The 19944-nt window shown below is 45.8% G+C and overlaps 1 protein-coding gene across 1 annotated transcript in view; it reads right to left on the bottom strand.

Moving 5' to 3' along the window:
• Nucleotides 1–19944, bottom strand: part of RBM44 (RNA binding motif protein 44) — a 1989784-nt gene that overhangs the window by 1009831 nt on the left and 960009 nt on the right. The window contains exon 11 of the mRNA XM_086956335.1: nucleotides 18027–18207. Within this exon, the coding sequence (XP_086812461.1) occupies nucleotides 18027–18207 (181 nt within the window). The remainder of the gene's footprint in view (nucleotides 1–18026; nucleotides 18208–19944) is intronic.

Raw genomic sequence — 19944 nt, 5'->3', positions numbered from 1 at the left:
ATTTCTCCTCCCCTAATTATTCACGGCCGGCCGGCCATACTTTCACTTTCACGGCCGCCAGGCCGTGTCTCTCGTATCTCCTCCCCTCTTCCCCCTTCCCCCCTCCCCACAGCAATGCCAAGAGCTGGCTTGTTTTCATCACGATTCCTTTTTGCCTCAGTGCATATTGAGTGTTATCACAAGTTCTTGATCTACCCTTCCTCCAAATACACATGAAGCCCTTCATAAGGCGCACCCCATGAGATTTCAGTGCAGCCCCCCTCCCCTGATCTGCTGTGGATCAATCACACCTGTGGTTCAGCTTGGGATCCTTACATTGTTCACTGTCGCAGCCCTTCTTAGGACGTCTGAGAGTAATGTTCCGGCATGTCCACAGGCCCTAAATGCATTGTTTCCCATTGCATGCATCTTGGTTGCAGTTCTGTATACATTAGCTTCCCTCTCCTTAATACAGGTTTATATTTCCAGGGATTTTGAGGTTGCTGAGAGCACTGTGCCCCATCCTCCAGCTCAAAGACATCTATACTCCCCATTTTCCTATTGTGTACTCTTATCTAAGTTGGTGGCATTGCTGTCTTCCTCCCCACAAATCCCCTGGTATCTGCGCCGGCTGCAGTTTTGTATTCTTTCTGTGAGCAGCGTATGCCCTCCCCTCCCCTCCTACGTGCCGCGCTGCCGTCAGTCTCTTGTTTTGAAAGCTCGCTCTCTTCCTTTGGGTCTGAGCTGTAGCAGCAGTGTGCTTTCCCCTCTCCCTCCAAGAGCAGCCCTGCGTTTCCCATAGATGTTCTCTTACATACCGAGATGTATCAACAGTCGCCGTGCAGCAAAAACATCATGTGACCGCTACCTCCCAGCACCATGCCAGGTTTTAACTTTTACAATGGCAGCCTTGTGCCTTTCTTTGGTTCTGCGGGGCTCGCCCATATCAACTTTCTCCACCACTCAGCCAGCCGCACCCGGCACAAGCATGGCCGCCCCTGCTTCATAGTCATGACGGGGGCATACTAATTTGCCTCATATTTTTAGGTCGAGCTTGCTCGACCTTATGTACAGGGGCTTTTCAAATTGCTACCCCTGTTTTCCCTGGCTGCAAGCTTGAACGCGCGCAGTGCCAGCTTGCTCCATGTCATCGTGTTGTGCCCCTTCCCCCCCACGCATTCCCAGCCCTTTGATGCTTCCGCCGCACTTCAATTGCTCCCCTCTCCAGTGGCGTTTGTAATCCTGCCCCCTGCGTTGCCCCCTCACCATCACACTGTGCTTGCATCTTTGTTTGACTATTTTCAAGACCAACACATAAAAAAAATTGTCATTTACAAAACCAATAGCTCCAACTTTTCTAATGCGAGACCTATTGCATTTCCAGTGCTTGTTCTAGTTATGTCCTTCTCTATCCGGAGTGTTACTTCATATAACTTAATGGGGTACGCTAACCCGGATATCAACAGTTTCAACTTGTATGTATTCATTCAGGTCCACTGTCTCCAGATGATCCTTCAGAATCCTGCGAGCTATGGTAACTTCTGCTGCGCTGTCCAGCATTGTCTGGACACACTCCCCGTTCTTGAGTCGTGTCCTCAAGATCCTCGGCATCTCTGATTTTTAAACTTGCTACCTTCTTTTTGGTGAATTGAGTAGCGAGTGTGTTTTTGATTAAAACTTTCTCAGGATTTTCTGTTAGTTCGGGTTTTACTGGTTTCCCTCCCAAACTATCTCTATCTAGTTCTACATAGGATTTTTCTATTATTCTGGCCAGTTCATATGGTTGCTCAGTTACATCAAGTTAGTTTAGTTTTTGGCGGATTGCCACTGATGCTGCTTCACCTTTAATATTAGCTAATATTATAGCGGAGACCTGCTTCAAATCCTTCAGTAATTTCATACCAAGATTTGAAGCAGGCTCTGCCCCGTAGTCATTTGTCATCTGTTTCAGGACGTCTGGTATCACCGTCATGGACGGAACACCATGTGTTTTTGTGTAGATTGCAGCAAAGACTGTACCCTAAGTGTCACAGTCCTCTAGATGTGGTGCGATCCCCATTGGTAAACAGATGGTTAGAATCCTGTGTTTCTCATGAGGTGTACTATCGGGAAATACTGCCTTGATCGGAGGTAATTTGTTGACCTAACCAGAATGGAATAGGTTCCCTTTTTGTGGGTAATTTACCAATGATTGATTGTATAGTCTGTGGTTTAATCTTGTTTGTGTTCCCCTGATGTGGGGTTTGCTGTGGAATTCATATAGCAGGTTGGACTGTTAGAGTCCGCATGACATATTGTACCAATTGTCTATGTATTTTAATGATTTTTTTAACTGAGCTAACAATTCTGGACCTGTCATTTGTTCAATGGCAGGATGTGGTGTATAGCTGGGTAGTACCGGCCATGTTGCTCCTGGTCTACCTAATGGTCCGAGCTTGGTAATGTGGTTTTGATGCTGTAGGGCGACTTTAAACTAGTGCTGGTGCTCTTGGTAAGTTAAGTCGAATTTCAACATCCTCAAAAGGAGCGTATTCAGCTGGAGGTTCCTCTATCTTATAGAAGTGGATCGCATGTGTTGTTGGATTTGCTTCTGAGAAGATAATCCATGAATAGAATACCTCTGTCTGCTGATATTCATGTGCCTCTATGACAAATATAGCTCTACCACTTCTTGGTGATAGGCCATTTTCCAATAGCTTTAAAGCTATTGTTTTCCTTAAGTGTTCCGGGATAATTCTAGCATACGGGTCAGTTGGAGACATGTAACGTCTAAACCCGGTCGGGTATTATTGCCTGCGGGTCCACCGATCTCCTCGTTGGTATCCAACATTTTGTTGAAAGTCTTGCAGAGCAAGTTTCAAGGAAACAAAGATAAGGTGCACAATATTTTGGAACACTGTATCCTTCAACGTTGAACAAAACCAAAAACGAATACATAGGATTTTTCGTCCTACTTAGTTATGGCGGATATTTTATCCTTTAACCCACTCCAGACGTCTATTGGAGTATTTTACGGGGAAAAAGGAGTCTCTGTGAAAAGCACGACTGAGTTACTCTAGTATCTAGCGTTAAATGAGTGCCTTACCAAACGTTGGGTGCCATGTAGTGTAGTTCCTATATTCCCAATAGGCTCTGCGTATTGGAATAATATATCCTAAAGATGTGACGTAGGACTTGTGTCTACTAGGTCTGCATCGATTATATTAAACTTAATTGTAAGTGCCAGCTAGCTCAAAGGTCACTAAAAACTCTTGAATGTACAGGAAGGGATTATTTTCTGACAACCGGATAAACATGACAACTTTGTTACCCCAAGTTAAAACTGATCTTCAGAATCGTGGAAACAATAGATAGATATTTTAGTCAATCAATCGTGCGTGCTTCGTTTCATCAGAGTTGCAGAGAAATAGAGATGGGCGATTTCAATAAAAATATTTATTGAACAGTCTACTTTCTCATGCAGAAGAAATTAACTGTTACAATCGTAATACTGGCTGCAAAGTATAATGTGTACAGCAAGAAGAGTATTATAAAAATAATATTGTAAAAGCATGGTATGGTTTTTAAGCCATAAAATACATACATGAATAAAGACTAAAAGTACTCAATTGGTGCTTCTAAAATACGCCTACCCCGATGTACCTAACTTAAGTTTAGTACGAGGGAAGAAGTAAGTGTGGTGTAGCATAAGTTAAGTATTATTTTTGCCAAGAATCTATCCAAGATTTCTCTTAGGGTCTAATCAGCTCCGTACCTAGGCTTAGAATGAAAGAGGTCTGGTATCTCTCGGTCTAAGGACTCGATTTCCCAACACCCCGCAAGGGGAGCTTGGAAACACTGGAACTGGATTTCTCGCAAGAGAAAAGACAGAGTCTCTCTCAGTGCGTCTGCTGGAGGATCGGCTTCCTTCGGCACTTGCTGCAGCAGGATGCGTCATGCAAGTAGATAGTCGAACTGCTCCAAACCACAGTGTGTTTGCTAGGGCAAGTGTGGGCATGTTTATACCTTGAAGGTGCCGAGTTTGACGTAAGGTTGGACATAACAACGTCATCAAAGAGTCTCAGTTTTTTTAAAACTCCATGAGTTCTTGGACAAATCAATATTCAAGCAAGGGGAAGTCCCTAACTGCTGAAGGCGAGTTTTCCAAGAAATCGTTGTGGATTTTCTGAACTAGTGGAAGTAGCCATGCCGTATTTGGACTGCATGAGCTATGTCTAAATATGGTTATGATTTCTGTGCCTATATAAGGACATGGTGATTTATACCTATATAAGGGCATGAATCAGGAAAATTACACTAGGGTCCTAAAATGCTATACAACAATCCTGTCCACAGGAGCCCCTGGGTTGGGCTTGGACCAAGTGCCCAGTAGGACATCATTGATGGCTTCATTAAAAGGCAGAAGGGACTCCTAAGAGGCAGCTGCCTGTTGCAGCACCTCCGGCAGGAGGTTAGTCCTGTCACGTAGGAAGCTAAATGCCCAAAACCACAGCTGCCCTAACCAACACCACTGTGTAGGAAGCTCCCTCCTCTGTAGCCACAGTAGGGGGAGGGGGGGGGGGGGGGGAGGGGGGGGGGGGGAGAGAGCATGCCAAGGTCTGGAGAGGTATCCAGAGCACTGGCATCACCCAGTCCTCTTCTCAGTCCGGCTCTTTAAGCTGGTCAGCCAAAGGGTCCATAAACCCCTATGTCCTCCTCTCCTCCTCTGGTTGCCACTCAGGGCGGAAAGGAACACCAGGAATGAACAGGGGTACGAAAGTATCCTACAGCACAGTACCAACGTCGGACGGGCGGCGTGTCCAAGTCGGGGGTGAGGCTGGGGTCGACGCCGGTCGGGGGCACAACCGAAGTTGGGGCACTGTCATTTGAATCGGAGCTGGGGAAGGTATTGTGAGGTTGACCGGTGCCGATCTGGAATCAGGCCTGGATCCTCGGGGGCCGTCTGGAGCAGGAGCCGCCAGAATTGAAGGCCCAGGGCCCCCAGCAGAGTCTGCTTGGCACAAAGGCGTGGCGGCGGAGTCTGGCTGCTCAAAGATGCTGTGAAGCGCTTTGTAAAAAGCTCAATGCTGGGCAGGGGACGCTCCGGCTCCTGTAAAAGTTTGTTTAAAGATGATGGCATGGGAGGTAGGGTATCTAGAAAAGATATGGAGAAACCCTGCAGAACAATCTTAAGTACCCACTTGTCTGATGTTATGGAGGGACAATGTAGCAAGTGATAGTAAACTAATACCAACTGGGCGGAACTCCAGGGCTGGTGTGCCCATTAAGACTCCTTACCTGTTCCTGCCCCACGGGGGCTTAGAAGTCAGCAGCGGCAGCAGGAGGCAGGACCGGGGCGTTTGTTTCCTGACTCTGGGGTGGGACTCGGTCCCCCAGCAGGTCCTGGATCCACTCGGCACGGGAGGGGACGTCACACTCCCGGCGCCGCATTTAAACACCAGCGGCACTGCTGCAGCGCGGGACGCGCACGGGCGCTGCCCAAGCGAAGCACGGGCCAAGGGCGGGCCCGTCCTAGCCCGTTGGTGGCCGGGCTGGGCCACCCCCCTTGGCGCAAATTTCAATTGAACCCACAAAGGTACCTGGACTCAAGGGTAGGGACATTTAATTACTAAGAACTGGTGGCAAAGAACCTTGTTAGTTATAGGCGATTAAGAACTTGAGCCCCAAAGCCCTTGTTTGGTTAAAGTGTGTTCCCTTTTTGGTATATATTGCATATTGAACATTTATGTCAGCCAAATCGAATTATTTTATTAATTTATGTTAACACTGTATTGCAGCAAGTAATTGTGTATTTTATCATGGGGAAACATAACATCAAAGTTCAGTGCCACGCACCGCCACGACCAGTACCTCCCTTCTCTTCCCCAAACATCCATTGATAAAATGCTCCAAAGAGCAATAGGGGTGGTCGCAACAGAAATAGAACGTACAGAGCGTAGGCTATCCCTGACCCCTGGCCTTCAATCATTGACCACACCTCCAAACCCCTCAATTGCCTCTGATTTTCCTTCCCCTACCCCGGAACAACTTTGCCACAGTACTCCTCAAGATAAGGGAGTGGGTACTACTTTAAAAACTTTAGCGAAGAAAAGGGGCCCGACTAGAGGAGCCAAGAAACCCATTGCTTGTAAGCCTAATAGTAGAAAACACAAGAGCTGGGCCTAGGAGGAAAACCACCCATGGTGACTCTGCATAACTTGTAGAACCTGTAAAAGAGTGGCCTAGACCCTAGCAAGCAGAGTGAGGCAAAGCGCGAAAAGGGTGACTCAGAACCCGTCTGGTTCCCCTCCCTACTGAGTTTTCTAAAAATACAAATTAGAGAGATAGTAAGGGAAGATTTGGCACATATTCATGGGCACATTGATGAAATAATTAGCCATCAGGGGCCTAGAAATGAGACTCCATCCGCTACCGTAGTCAGAAACAGCCCACCACTCCCAGAAGAGGTGGTGGGCTCAGGACCAACAGAGACAGGGACGAGTGTCCCTGGCCAGGAAGGGGGGAAAATATTACCCATAGAGAGAAGGAATCTAATCGCCCAATGGGAGAAAGAGTAAATGGAAGTAACTTGGAGGATGGCGGACCAAGAGCTATCACAAATACTGCCCCCAGTTTGGTCGTGGCGGACATACCATTTAGTCCGGAATTGCCTACCCCAATGCTCCCCCCAGCTTCAATTCCATATGTAGTAGTTCTTTCTGGAGTTCCATCTCTTAGTCAAGGGGCAAAGGAATCACACACCGGGCTAAAAAACAAATGTCTAAATAGTTTCTCTTGCAGGGGACAATTTGTCAGTGCAAATGATATTCTGCTGACTAGTAGAGTAGGTTGGGTGGGAAACAGACCAAAAGATATCAAAGGGGAGTGCATAATAGTGAATCTAAGGAAGCCACACATTACACAACATCTTTTATACCCTATCTCTGACCATCAATCTAGAGGGGGACGTTTTAGATGCCTTCCTCTTACCTACTTCTATGTGCCCAACAATGTTGGTACAAGGGCGAGGATCAGGGTACTGGTACACATGATGGGCACCGAGCGCACCCACAAGGGGGGACAGAACTTTTTCTACCAAAATCCCATCCAGTTTACTCTACATCTACAAAATAGATTTAGGAATTTAGATGAAGTAGACGGACTGTTGGAGACTCAAGCGGGTAGGGAAATAGAGGGGACAGTTAGTGAATAGTATCCACCAGATAGTTCACACCCCAAGAAAGCGAAAGTTGAGCCCAGCCATATTGATGCTTATATTTGCTCTGTACGAGCCCCACCACCTGTTTCTCTGCCTCCAAATTCGGCTTTGGCTAAGTTACAGGCCAGAAATAGGCATTTGCACAATAGAGGAAATGGGCCCTCCAACAAGGCTGAACCAACCCCAGACTATTTGTTGTCCTCCCCTGTTGGCCCCCTTGATGGCTTCAAATAAGGATGCTATTGAAGGGACCCGTAATATCTCCTCTTCCCTATCAAAACCCAGTCTAAAATTGAAGTTTCTTTCATGGAACAATGCAGGCATCAAAAATAAATTGGACTGCCCAGACTGGGGAACACTGGTAGATTCCGGTGATATTTGCATGTTCCAAGAAACCTGGGCTGTTGAGGAATACATCCGTCCGGGATTTGCATCCTACTACAGACTAGCCATTTCGAAAGGGCTGGGAAGACCACCGGGAGGGCTAATTATATGGATTGGGACCCATCTAGGATGTACTGTCTCACAAATAGAAGAAACTGGGCCAGACATTTTGAGCCCTATCCTGTCCTTTAACAAAGATCACAAATTTAAATTGATCAATGTGTATTCTAGGCCCGTGAAAAATGGGAAGGAGTCACCAATAATACACCATCTAGATATAGTAATGTCGGGCGATTCAAAAGTGGTCTGATCCTTTTGGGTGGCGACCTAAACTGCCAATATGAACCCCTAAAAGACTTTGGTGACTACTGCGGTAGAGAAGACGAGGTGTGGGCTATTCCCGAGATAAACTCAACCCTGATAAGGGCCTGGTATTCTTTGGCGCTTCAAATCAATGCTTTGACCTTGAAACATTCATTACGCGCCTGTAACGGTCGATTTAGTTCCGACTCGCCTGGTAAACACACCTTTAACAGGACGGGCCACGAGTCAATATTGGACTACGTTTTAATAGAAACCAGAGGTTGGTCTTTCGTAACTGAATTTACTATCCTACCTAGGCATGATAGTGATCAAAACGCCCGATAGCAACCCTTGAGTTCTCTTTAAAAACGAGATCAAGTGATTTAGATCAGTGTGCCAGGGATGGGCTATTCCTCTCAAACAACATAAAGAAAGGTTAAGTGGGCGCAGATGGAAAACTGTCATGTGAAGCTGGCTCTACTCTATGAAAGTATCATTCCTGACTTAATGACCCTGTCAGATCTGGTGGACAATGGGGCCTTACCTGATACTTACAGTAGATTAGGGGTCATTAATTCTTCCATCTGCTGTAAACTAAGAGAAGCATTTTATAGACCCTGCCCGCGGGCCAAAAGGAGCCAACAAAAGGGTTTGTGGTTTATTAGCAGCTGTAAACAGGCAAAGAAAACTCTCATACAGGCTATTAAACATAAATCCATGACTGCCATCAAAACGGCTAGGGCCCAGTATAAGAAAAGTATTGCTTCTGCCAAGGTTGTTTGGGGAATAGATAAATGGGACAGGTTGAAAACAGCCCTGGAATCCAAGGATCCAAGAACATTTTGGAACATTGTTGCGACCAATAGTAGTGAGGGTCGAATGCCCTTGGATGTGAACATAGCGGCAGAGAGTTGGGTCACCCATTACCAAGCCTTGTATTCTCCAACAGCAGACGACGCTGTCATGGTAGCTATATCTTCTTCCATGGTGCTCACCGTAGATTTTCATTCCCCACAAATCTCCCTGGCTGAAGTAGAAACTGCAATAAAAAAAATCCAATAGGTAAAGCCGTGGGGCATGACAATGTCCCCGGAGAGTTATATAGAAAAGAGCCTAAAATTTGGGCCCCTTACCTGGGGCTGATTTTCAGTGCCATCCTAAAAGGGATGAACTTACTTGAATCGTGGCTGGGGGCTGAGGTAATCCCAGTATTTAAGAAGGGCTGTCCTTTTCAACCCTCCAACTATAGACCCATCAGTCTAATAGGTGATCTCAAAAGGCCTTTGCAAGGATTATTCTTGATAGAGTCCAGTCCTGGCTGTATGAAAACAAAATAATGTCCCATCTACAGGCTGGGTTTAAAACCAAAACTTCGACAATGGACCAGATATTTAGGCTCCAACTCCTTTATTGGAAATCAGTAGTATCGGAAGGGAGGAGCCTTTATCTGGTCTTTGTCGACCTGCGAAGTGCCTTTGACCTGGTTCCCAGGGAGACTTTGTGGAGAGTGTTGAGGGAGCTGGGGATACCAATCTATCTCCTAGAGATTATCATTCAGCTCCATACAGGGAATTATGTCAAAATTAGGTTTTGGAAAGGGGGTGGGGATCTCAACTCCAATTTCGGTGAATAGGGGAGTCAGACCGGGGTGCCTTTTGGCTCCCACCTTATTTTGCATCTACATCAACGCTTTGGTACACGCCCTGAGCCAATGCACGAACATTGATGCCCCGAAGCTGGCTTGGGTCTGTGTGTCAGCATTGATGTTCGCTGATGACACGCTACTCCTGTCTAAGTCTCCTATGGGGCTACAGAGAATAATGGATGGATTTTCACTCTTTTGTAAGAATAGGGGGTTGGAAATAAACATACAGAAAACCAAATGCATGGTTTTCAATCCCAAGAAAATGCTTTATCCCGGCCCCCACCTGAATGGCTCACCTCTAGAGAAGGTTAGTGAATTTGAGTACCTGGGGGTCACCCTAAATGAAATAATGACCCGGGGGGCCCTAGGTCACAAAGGCAAATCTTAAATTAACCCACATCTCGGGGGGTCTGGCCAAAGTCTTCAGGGATACCCATCACAAACCTATGAGCCCTGCCTTAGAAATTTACAAAACACAGGTGAGAAGTGCAACACTGTATGCTGCCGAGATGTGGGGCCATTCAAATATAATTCCAATGCTGATCACCGAAAATACATTTCTCAGACAAATAGTTGGTCTCCCGGTAAGCACCTCTCTGTGCCCCCTTCGCATGGACCTAGGAGTAAGACCAATCACCCAGGCTGTAGGCCTCTTCTTTTTTGGCGAGGGATATGGGCTACCCCTGAACTTGCTGTATATAGAAGTGAGCTAGAGGAGATACTTCGCATTTCGGGGAATAGTATGTTTCCATGGCTTATGTATGTTAAAAAATGTTTGATTGCTCTAGGATTTTGTGGTCTGCGGGAGAATCCCAGATTACCCTGTGCAACCATTACTAGGAAGGTTTTGATAAGGAGATACTGGGATTTTCAAATGGACACATTGTATCTCAATCCTAGGGCTGGCTCCAGGCTATCTATATTCCTAGATGTGAAAAGTACATATATGCTGGAGACTGTACTTGACGTTATTTATCCAACCCTGGCCTGGAAACTTTATCTACAGTTTCGCTATGGCTGTCTCCCGCTCAATGCATACACTAACCAGTGGGTACTTGGGCGGGACCTGGGCTGCCCTGCTTGTTCAGCCAAGTAGGAGACTGACCTGCATGTGCTCTTCTTCTGCCGAGGATACGGCAAACTACGTCAGAAAGAGCTCATAAACTTGTGTAAGAACTTGGGCTCTGGGCACTGCAAGGAAGTCTATAGATTTTTAAAAACAAATACGGACTTGCACATTGTATTTGCGGTTTCTAGGGTTGTGTGTCGTATGTGGTGGGCAAGGACAAACATTTTAAAAATGGAATGATTTTTAAATTATTTATTGTCACTTTTGTAAATAATGGAATTGTTTTGGTTTTTAACGCTTTTAAATATCTGGCAAATGTATTCATGCTGCTTCTTTTATGGCTCATGCCAAAATAAAATAATTTTTGACTGAATACCAACTGGGTGCCAGTGCTGATATGAGGACATACTAATGTTGCTTGGAGTCTGCAGCTGCAAGGGATAGTGGCGGACTGAGTCGACCTCTAGCTGCTTGTCCCAAGAGGTTTCTTGAAACCGCAGCCACAAATGGACTGGGAAGTATGTTGGCCTTGATGTCTGGGCAGGAATCGACATGGTTGTTAGCCCTTACCGGAACCACAGAAGGGGGTAAAAACAGAATGGGGTTGGCGTGGGGCCATGGAGAGGCCCATGGATCTAGCATGAGCTCAGCTGTACTTCAACCACTCCAGAGTTGAATCAATCTGTCTCTGAAAAGACTGGTGCCATTGAAGAGCAGGTCCATAAGGGATGCCTGAACATTCCCTGAATAGATAATCGATCTCAAACAGCTGTGGTGTCGGAGTGCTACTGACGACACAATTGCTCTGTCTAGCGTGTCAATCGTAACTAGTCTGCAGCGAATGGTGATCTTTGCTGAGTCCCTGCTATCTGAAATAGCCTGGGACAGTATTGCTTGGGCCTCCTCTGATACCAGGGGCAGCACTTTTGAATCACAAACCGCGTGGGTGTATTGACCAAAAAGGCACGCAGTGTTCACTGACAGCAGTGCATGGCTGGCGGAAGAGAAAAATCTCTGGAAAAAGGTGTCCAGCATCTTGGACTCCCTATTCGGTGGTGTGGAAGGGAATGCACCAGGGTTGACTTTGAAGTTGGAGGCCTGGACAACCAAGCTCTCAGGGGTGCTAGTTGAAGAAAGCAGGGTCCCCAGGGACAGGGCGATGGCCGTGGACAATCGCCCTTTGCACAGGTGCCGCTGTGCAGGGCTTGGCTCAGGCCAACAGCAGGAAATCAGCGAGGGCTTAATTAAAAGGGAGAAGGCATTCTGAAGGAGTGACTCCCGGCTGAGGCACCTCTGTCAAGACATTTGTCCCGACTGCCACCGAGGGTAGCTGAGGTAAGGCCTCAGCCATAGTCCTCACCACCATAACAAAGGAGCCTCTTTCCTCCATAGACACACTTGGAGGAGGGCCCAGGCCAGTGTCTAATGAGGTACCCACACCACTAGCATTGGCCAGTTCCTCATGCAAGTTAAGGGCATTGGAGTCATAAGGATCCTCCTTAATCATACTCCTCTCCAGGCCGGTTAAAGGAAGGTAGCACTGGCTCAGACTCAGAAGGTCAAGGTCCAGCCGGTCCCAGATTCAGTGTCGGATGACACAGGTCTGACTCGCTATTGGAGGGGAGCATTATGATTAAGGTTGGCGGGGCCGGGAACATTGTCGCTGAAACAGGCTACGGGGAAGGTCGAGGTCTTACAATAAGATCTATTTTGGACCCAACACCAGATCTATGAGGCCTGACTCGTGCCAAAGGAAAACCCGCCAGGGGGCATCCATTGGGGGCACCTGCTAAACCATTGGGGCCCTAAGACACTACAAAGGCGTTGAACTGACTGGCCTTATAAAACTCACAGAGTTGGGCATGGGTAGCTCTGGCAAACTCTGTGAGGCTCTGAAGTGGACCCACAGGCAGGCTCCACGTGAGAGAGAAACCTTGAGTGATGTTTTTCCTGCACCTCTTCCAAAATTTGGACCGATGCGGTGAAGTCGAAGAGCGGTTCAACTTCTTTGATTTTTTAAATTTTGTATGGGACTTACCAAAGAACTGAGTGCAATAACGAGGGACTAAAATGACTGAGTGAACAGGTCTGAACCTACCACATGACCAGGACCTGGAGCGTCGTGGAGTCGATCGCCGTCGGTCAACCAGGAGCTTCAAGGAGCACTACCTCAGAACCCTAGGATCCAAGGTGTGGCAGTCCTCACAAGTCTTGGAGTCATAGTAGTGCTCCAAGCACCAAAGGAAGACCAGATGGGGTCTGTCAGACTTCTGTCTGTGGCAGGAACCACAGGATTTAAACCGCAACGGTTTATTGAGGACATCCCTGAAACACTGGGAGACAGTCTCAAAAAAGAATTTTGACACCAAAAAAAGTCAGAACCAAACAAGGGCCAGCTCTGCAATGCCCTACAGGTCCCCTGAAGGGTCTCTTTTGTGGAGATCTTTTGAATTCTCACCATATGATGTGTGTAAGGTACTGCTGGTAGAGTATTCAATGAATGTAAAATTGACTAGAGTATATCAATGATATGTAAATTTAATACATGGATCACCTGGTCAATGGTAAAAAAAACATACAGTAGAGGCTGCTTAAGGGTTTTAATGGCCCTAAGTAGCTGGGTGTCGATATTTGAGGTGAAAGTTTTATATTTATTGGGTCGACATGTTCAATCAATCAGAGGCTTATAAAGTGCGCTACTCGCCCGTGAGGGTCTCAAGAAGCCCCTAGAGGTCTTAGGAAAAGATCATTGGTGCTTCTTCAGGAAAAGAAAAGAGGAGAGTAGGAGAGTGTATAGGGCGGCCTCTAAAAAAGTATAGAGGTGCCGCCTGTTACATCCTCATACTTGTGATCAACTCTCCTAAAGGTTAGAGGGCAAACCCCCTGGATCAAAACAGGAGGGTGCTTTATCATCAATCAGGTTCTGGCAATAGCTAAGAGGAGCCATACCTACCCTTCCTCCCATGGGAGTGTCACACACATGGGCTTATGAGAGGATGGGTAGTTGCGGCACCTCTTAGGAGAGGAATCCACTTATTAAATTGAAATAGCATGGAAAGCCTCTAGTCAATTCAATTTTACATTCACTCACCACTCTATGAGCAGTACCTCACAAGCATCATATTGCACGAATTTAAAGACGCTAAGAAACCTAATGGTGTTAGCGCGCTCAATAAATTTATTTAACATAACATAACATAACATAACAAAGACCTCCGCAAAAGCAACCGTTTGGGGGACACGTAGGTCATTGCAGCACCACCCGACTAGGAGCAATGGCGCTATGGTGAAGCATGACATCCTTTGGGATGTGTAAGGGCAAAAAGTAAGTCATACTGACTCGTCTTCCCACTTCTTCTCTTAGTAACAGTGACCCCTTAATTGGTTCATACTTTTCATGGGAGCACAGGCACTGGACCTACTATCAGCTCCTAGACCCCCCCTTTTCCTCTTTTGTTAGAGTTGTAACCAAAAAAAGTCAGTCATAAAATCACTGGAGGTACCCATCTCCAGATCTGCCATGATTGGCGCAGAAAGAAAAATAATGGTGTCAGGGCACTGGTGGGGGGGGGGGGGTGGCCGGCCTATATAGGTAATGCACACGTCATTTCTGGCAAAGACTACACTGATGCGGAGAAGAAAGATGCCGCCTACCGGCACGTAGAAGTACTACTCTAAATGTTTCTGGATCCAGCCGGATGTCTAGTCAACCACCTCCTGTGTACCTCCTGTCATCTTTGGGATTCAAGATGAACTTGCTGAAGTCACACCGGCCTATCTCACATGCTCCCCTTCATCAGAGCCCTTCTGGACACGGTTTGATTGTGTACCTTTCCCACAGGAAGAAGAGTCCAGGACATTTAGGCAATGATCCCAATCTTACAGCATCTGTCCTGGAACTCAGTGAGGTCAACTTTGAGGGTACTTGGATTGAAGGCCTCCTGCATCTACCTGGTCAAGCATGCCAGGTGGCATATGGGGGCCCTGCTGTGAAATTTGAAGTCTCAGTGGGCCTAACATCAAGGCGACCTCTCTGACCACTATCTGGTCTCAGAGGAGATTGCAAAAGATCTGCAGTGGTGGTTACTGGACCATGATTCTGTCAGCAGGAAACCCCTCTCCCTACAGTTGATAATGGTGAACTATGTCCATCTTTTGGGTTGGTGCTGCTTTCTGGGATAGGTAGAGATCAGATGGCTCTAGTCTCCAGTAGAGGCCTTGCTCCATATCAGCCTCCAGGAGCAGAGGACTGCTTGGAGTTGAACGCCTTCCTTCTGTCAATAAAAGGGAGGCTGGTGTAGGTGCTTATGGATAACAGCACAGCCATGTGGTATAGCAACAAACAGGACAGTGTTGGATTCTGACCCTGGGCAGGAGGCACTATGCCTCTGTAATTTGCTGGACCATAATGGAATATTACTAGAGGTGAACTACCCAAGAGAATCTTTTAATACCATTGCAGACAAGCTCTGCCGTTATTATCTAGCCCGCATGGTCAGCAGTTACACTGGAGGGTGGAGCAAGGTCTTTTCCGCAAATGGAGAGAACCTTGGTGCGATCTATGCACCCCCTTGAGAACGCACAATGTCTCCAGCTCTGCATGTTGTAATTTTTAAGGTGCCTCTCCCAAGGGGACACATTCTGCCTAGAGTGGAACTCAGGAATCCTGTACACCTTCCAGATGAAACTACTGCTGTCCCAAGCTATGAAGATGAGAAATGACCGGGCCCAAGACATCCTAGTGGTCCCAACTTGTCATGGAGAGTATGGTATCCAGCATTCCTGGGCTTGAGCATCTGCACTCCAGTCGCAACTGGGCTGGCTTCTGCACCCGGGCCTTTGCAATCTCCATCTTCATGCATGGAGAAGGAGTATCGACACCAGAAAACCTCTGACCTTCCTCTGGTGGTGGTTGATGTAATCTAACCAGCCAATTGTATCTCAACAACATCTGTATAAGATGGTGGTTGGAACAAGTTTGTGGTTTGGTGTGGCACAAGCCGGACTGATCCCCCTCCAGGCAATGTTATCTGATCATCTACTGTTTCTCCTGTCTCTTGCCCAGTAAGGCTATGCTTTGGGCACAATTAATGGGTACATTTTGGTCCCTTCTACCGTATTGTGGTTGTTGAACCAGCCCTCATTATTTGAGTTACTGGTTGTGTGTGGTTTTTTTTTAAAGTCTCCTTTTGCCATGCCCAAGTGGGCCCTCTCTTGGTCTTCGCATATTTGATGTGAACTCCCTTTGAGACGCTTCACAGCGGTCCCTTGATTCTCCTCACCATCAAGACGCTGCTCTTAATCGCCATCACCTCAGCGAGTAAATAAGCTTTAGGCTTTCTGTGTTACCCTGTTGCAAACCAGGAACTGATGCATCTTTCTTTCCAAAAGTGTGATTTCCTTCCATGTCGCTTAAACCATCAACCTGCCGTTGTTCTATGCTCTACTTCACCCTTCTGAGGAGGAGAGACTCCACTGCTTGAACCCTAAAAGAGCTCTGAGCTTTTACCTCGATAATACCAAACACCACCAGGTGGACGGTCAGCTCTTGGTGGGGTCCCCTGGGGCAAGGCCATGTAAAAAAAGACCATCTACTGCTGGATCGTACTCTGTGCCTAGAACTGCTCAACAATGGCAACAAAACAGTCTTCAGAAGATCTAACAGCTCATTCAACCTAGGCCAAAGCTACGACCACTGCATTGGAATGCGAAATTTCTGTCCTGGACACTTACCAGGCGGCTAAGTTGGTGAGACTTCATACATTCAGAAAGCACTACTCTGCACAGCCAAGTTGATCAAGTAGGATATTTCGCCAGCTCGGTCCTACAGAACTTTTTGGTGTGAGCCAATTTACATACCCACAATCTACTGCTCTGGTATCTATCCAAAAGGTGAAGAATCTGCGGTTAGAAATCTTTATCAGAAGTACAAGCTACCTACCTTTGGCAACGCTCTTTCTGCAAGAGACTATCTTACCGCAGATTCTTCATCGACCCGCCCATACTCCCTATTCTATGACTTGGGCTCTATCCATTAATAAGAGCCAAAGTCAAGGAATCTGCACACTGGTCAAAGCCAATTTGCTGCCAAGTCTCTACATCTGGGAACACTTACAGCCTCAAATGCAAAATGATATCAGCACGAGGTAGTGGCACCTATAAAGGTCCTGTGCACCACTTAGAGAGTGGAACTCCGTCCATGCAGAGCTGCACAGCGCCACCGACCGGCATGCAGAGGTAATCCTCACAATTTTCCAAATCCAGTCTGACTCCTTGGGAATATTCTAAAGAAGAGTAATTAATCTGTGGTTAGACAGAGTCTCCACAAGAAAGATAATTAGTGAATGTGCCCATCTTTACACATATTAAACATAGCATGAGGGACTTTAGTAGAAGGGGGTTTAATGAAGAAAGAAGATACAAGTGAAAGAAATCGCAGCCCTTTTCATAAAAAAAATGTACATTAATAAAAATGGCTTTGCAAAGGCTTTTAAAGACTGAAAAAGATTCTTCCTCAAGTTAAACCGAAACGCACAGCCTTGCGTTTAGGGATCATTGCTTTACTGAGTAAAACAAATTAAATGCTTCATATGCTGCTGTACACTGGAGTATCTGCGCGCCCCCAAGTGACAATGTTAAATTCCACCCAAATGTTTACTCCGGTCTGACCCTAGTTACTGCTCGTTTACTTCTTTTTGAAAGGGGAATTAAAAGAGGGCTTTTCAACCTAAATGTTTATCAACATGTGTTTATAATACCATTTGGATTTTATATAGGAAAGAAAGAACCTTACTCTTGAGTGGCCTGTTTTAAAAAAGTATTACAAATTAACCCTGCTGGTGAACATGATTCATAATTGTGACTATTAATGAAGATGTTTATCAACATGTATTTATAATTCAATTTGGATTTTATATAGGAAAGAAAGAACCTTCCTCTTGAGTGGCCCGATTTAAAAATGTTTTACAAATACATCCCTGCTGGTGAAGATGCTTCATAACTGTGACTATTAATGAAGATGATTGAGAAATGGCACTGCAGAATAAGGACACTGCCTTGAAATAATTTACGAAAATGAACAGCACCAGCAATACTGCATCTATTCAACAGAACCAAAAAGCGTCAGGCAGCTAATCGGGTCGAGACCATAAATATCTACAGAGAGCTTCGGACGAATGGCTGCGGAATAAAGAGTATGCTCGCACCCTGCCAATAAAGAAAATCATTGAAATTGACTCATTTTCTGAAAATCTGATACTTCAGAAAAACAAATGATTACTATGAAGATGCGGAAAGCATGTTACCATGAACACAACTACCTCTGTCACATAGGATACACCACTTAACAGCAAACATGCATGCAACAAACCTTGGAGCCAGAAGCTCTATCAACCTAAAATGTAACACTATTACTTGTTTTCAAAATTAAAGTGATCTAAAATAAGTACCTCAGCAGGAACGTAATCAGTGAATGACAACTTATTTTTGACTTCTGTGGAAAGTTGGGGTAGATCATCCAGGGGTGTGCCACTTAAAAGCTTTTCTCTCAAGGCATCATACTTTTTTTTCAAGTCGTTTAGGGAAGCTGAGAGGGCAGACCCCATTTCGGTGAAACTGCCTGGTAAATCACTGCAAAGATAGATCAGGTTTGTTACACATACGAGATACTTTACTCACTGTCCCATTTTAAAACAAACTCAAAAATGACTGGTTTGATTTAAAAAAAAAAAAGTTTAAAAAAAACTTCGCTGCTATGAATCTCCAACTAAAGATTGTATGCTTGCCACAATCTACTGTTGTAAGGGGAAGAATGTAATGTTTATTTTTAACACTTTCACATGTTTAACTACTGTGCTTTTAGAATAATCATTTGGCACCAGTCGTACTCCATATGACCCTTAAATTCATTCAGTTTCTTCTCAAAGCAAAGCATGACTTTTGTTAAACATGAATCTACAACGTTAAAATAATCTGAATACACTGTCTGCCTGGTAAATCGTTACTGTGCTGCACATATATGTGTTTGCTTCATCTGACAAAGGAGACTGCTTTCCACATCCAAAAACAATGCCTAAATGTAAAGCAAACTATTTCATTAATGACTAGTTAATTCAGGCTGGTTCTCTTCGCTCTAACCTAAATCAGGGCGTGCAATTATACATGAAGGAGCGAATAAATGGTCATACAAAAGTTTTATCAGTCACTCAGTTTTATCGGTCTTCTTACAACCAGAGCCCTCTCAATAAATGTTTCAGGTAAAATGAGTGGCTATTGAGGTTGGCCTGTATACTGATCTGTGGGCACAGCGCATAATTCTTGAAAGAGTGGTCATTTTCGGCAGTAACATTCATTGCATGCCTGCTTAAGGTATGAGCTGAGGAATATCTGATTGACCAGGCTGTTCAAGTCACGTGTTAAAGTCAGAAGCGTGAATGGTGTCAGAAGGATGAACTGTATGGGTGCACACAGTGCTGGAAGGATGCGATCTTGGCTGGTGTGATTGGCACTGGAAGATGCGCTGAGCATGCTGGGTTCACCGGGGCATTTTGCAAAGTTAGCATTTCAGGTTTTGCCACTGAGAAGGATGGTGATTAAGGCAGAGATAGTTCTTTAGACAGTGATCAAGGGCATGAGGGCTTTGTCGGTTACATGACACATGCAGCTATTTCATACAATCATAGTACTTTCAACGTCGAAAAAGGAGGAACCCACTGCCCTCTAGGTGCCCGCATGACTCGCCTTTGTCAGGATTTCCTTTTTTTCACGAGTGGTTTTGTACCCGTTGTGCAGGGAGGCAGGGTGGGGTGTGGGTGTTGAGTTTGGGGGAGTGAGTTTTTCTTTTGTGTTTTATTTGTGGTACTTGTGGAATGCCATTTGTTTTTTTCCTTCATCAATGGGTCCACGAGTTCTATGTACCTATTTTTGTTTTCTCTGACATTATACTCACCACCAGAATACAGTGGGTTCACAATGGGGAGTAATTGGGTTACTTTGAATTCAACCCACATGCTTACTAATGGGGGCTGCTGGAGCCCTGTCCGTCTCATTGCAGCGCGACTGGTTCGCGAGCTTCCACTGTCCCGATGACACAACCCTGATCCTATCCTCGGAGTCCCATCTGTTTGTTGTCCAAACATATCACCCAAATGGCTATACACTCTCTTCTTAAACTCCTCACGTGGAATGTCAATGGTCTGGGCGACAAGATCGAGCGGGGAATAGTACTGCAATATCTGAAGCGACAGGCTCCGGACATTGTCCTGCTCCAGGAGACACATTTATTCGGGAATTCTTGTGGGGCGTTGAATAGGCGGGGGTATCGGCTGGCTGCTCATTCAGGATTTACCTTGGGCTCGAGGGGGGTGG

Source organism: Lissotriton vulgaris, chromosome 2_1 (genome assembly GCF_964263255.1).
Source record: "Lissotriton vulgaris chromosome 2_1, aLisVul1.2, whole genome shotgun sequence".
Classification (NCBI taxonomy): Eukaryota; Metazoa; Chordata; class Amphibia; order Caudata; family Salamandridae; genus Lissotriton; species Lissotriton vulgaris.
This window is presented reverse-complemented; position numbering and strand designations above follow the sequence as displayed.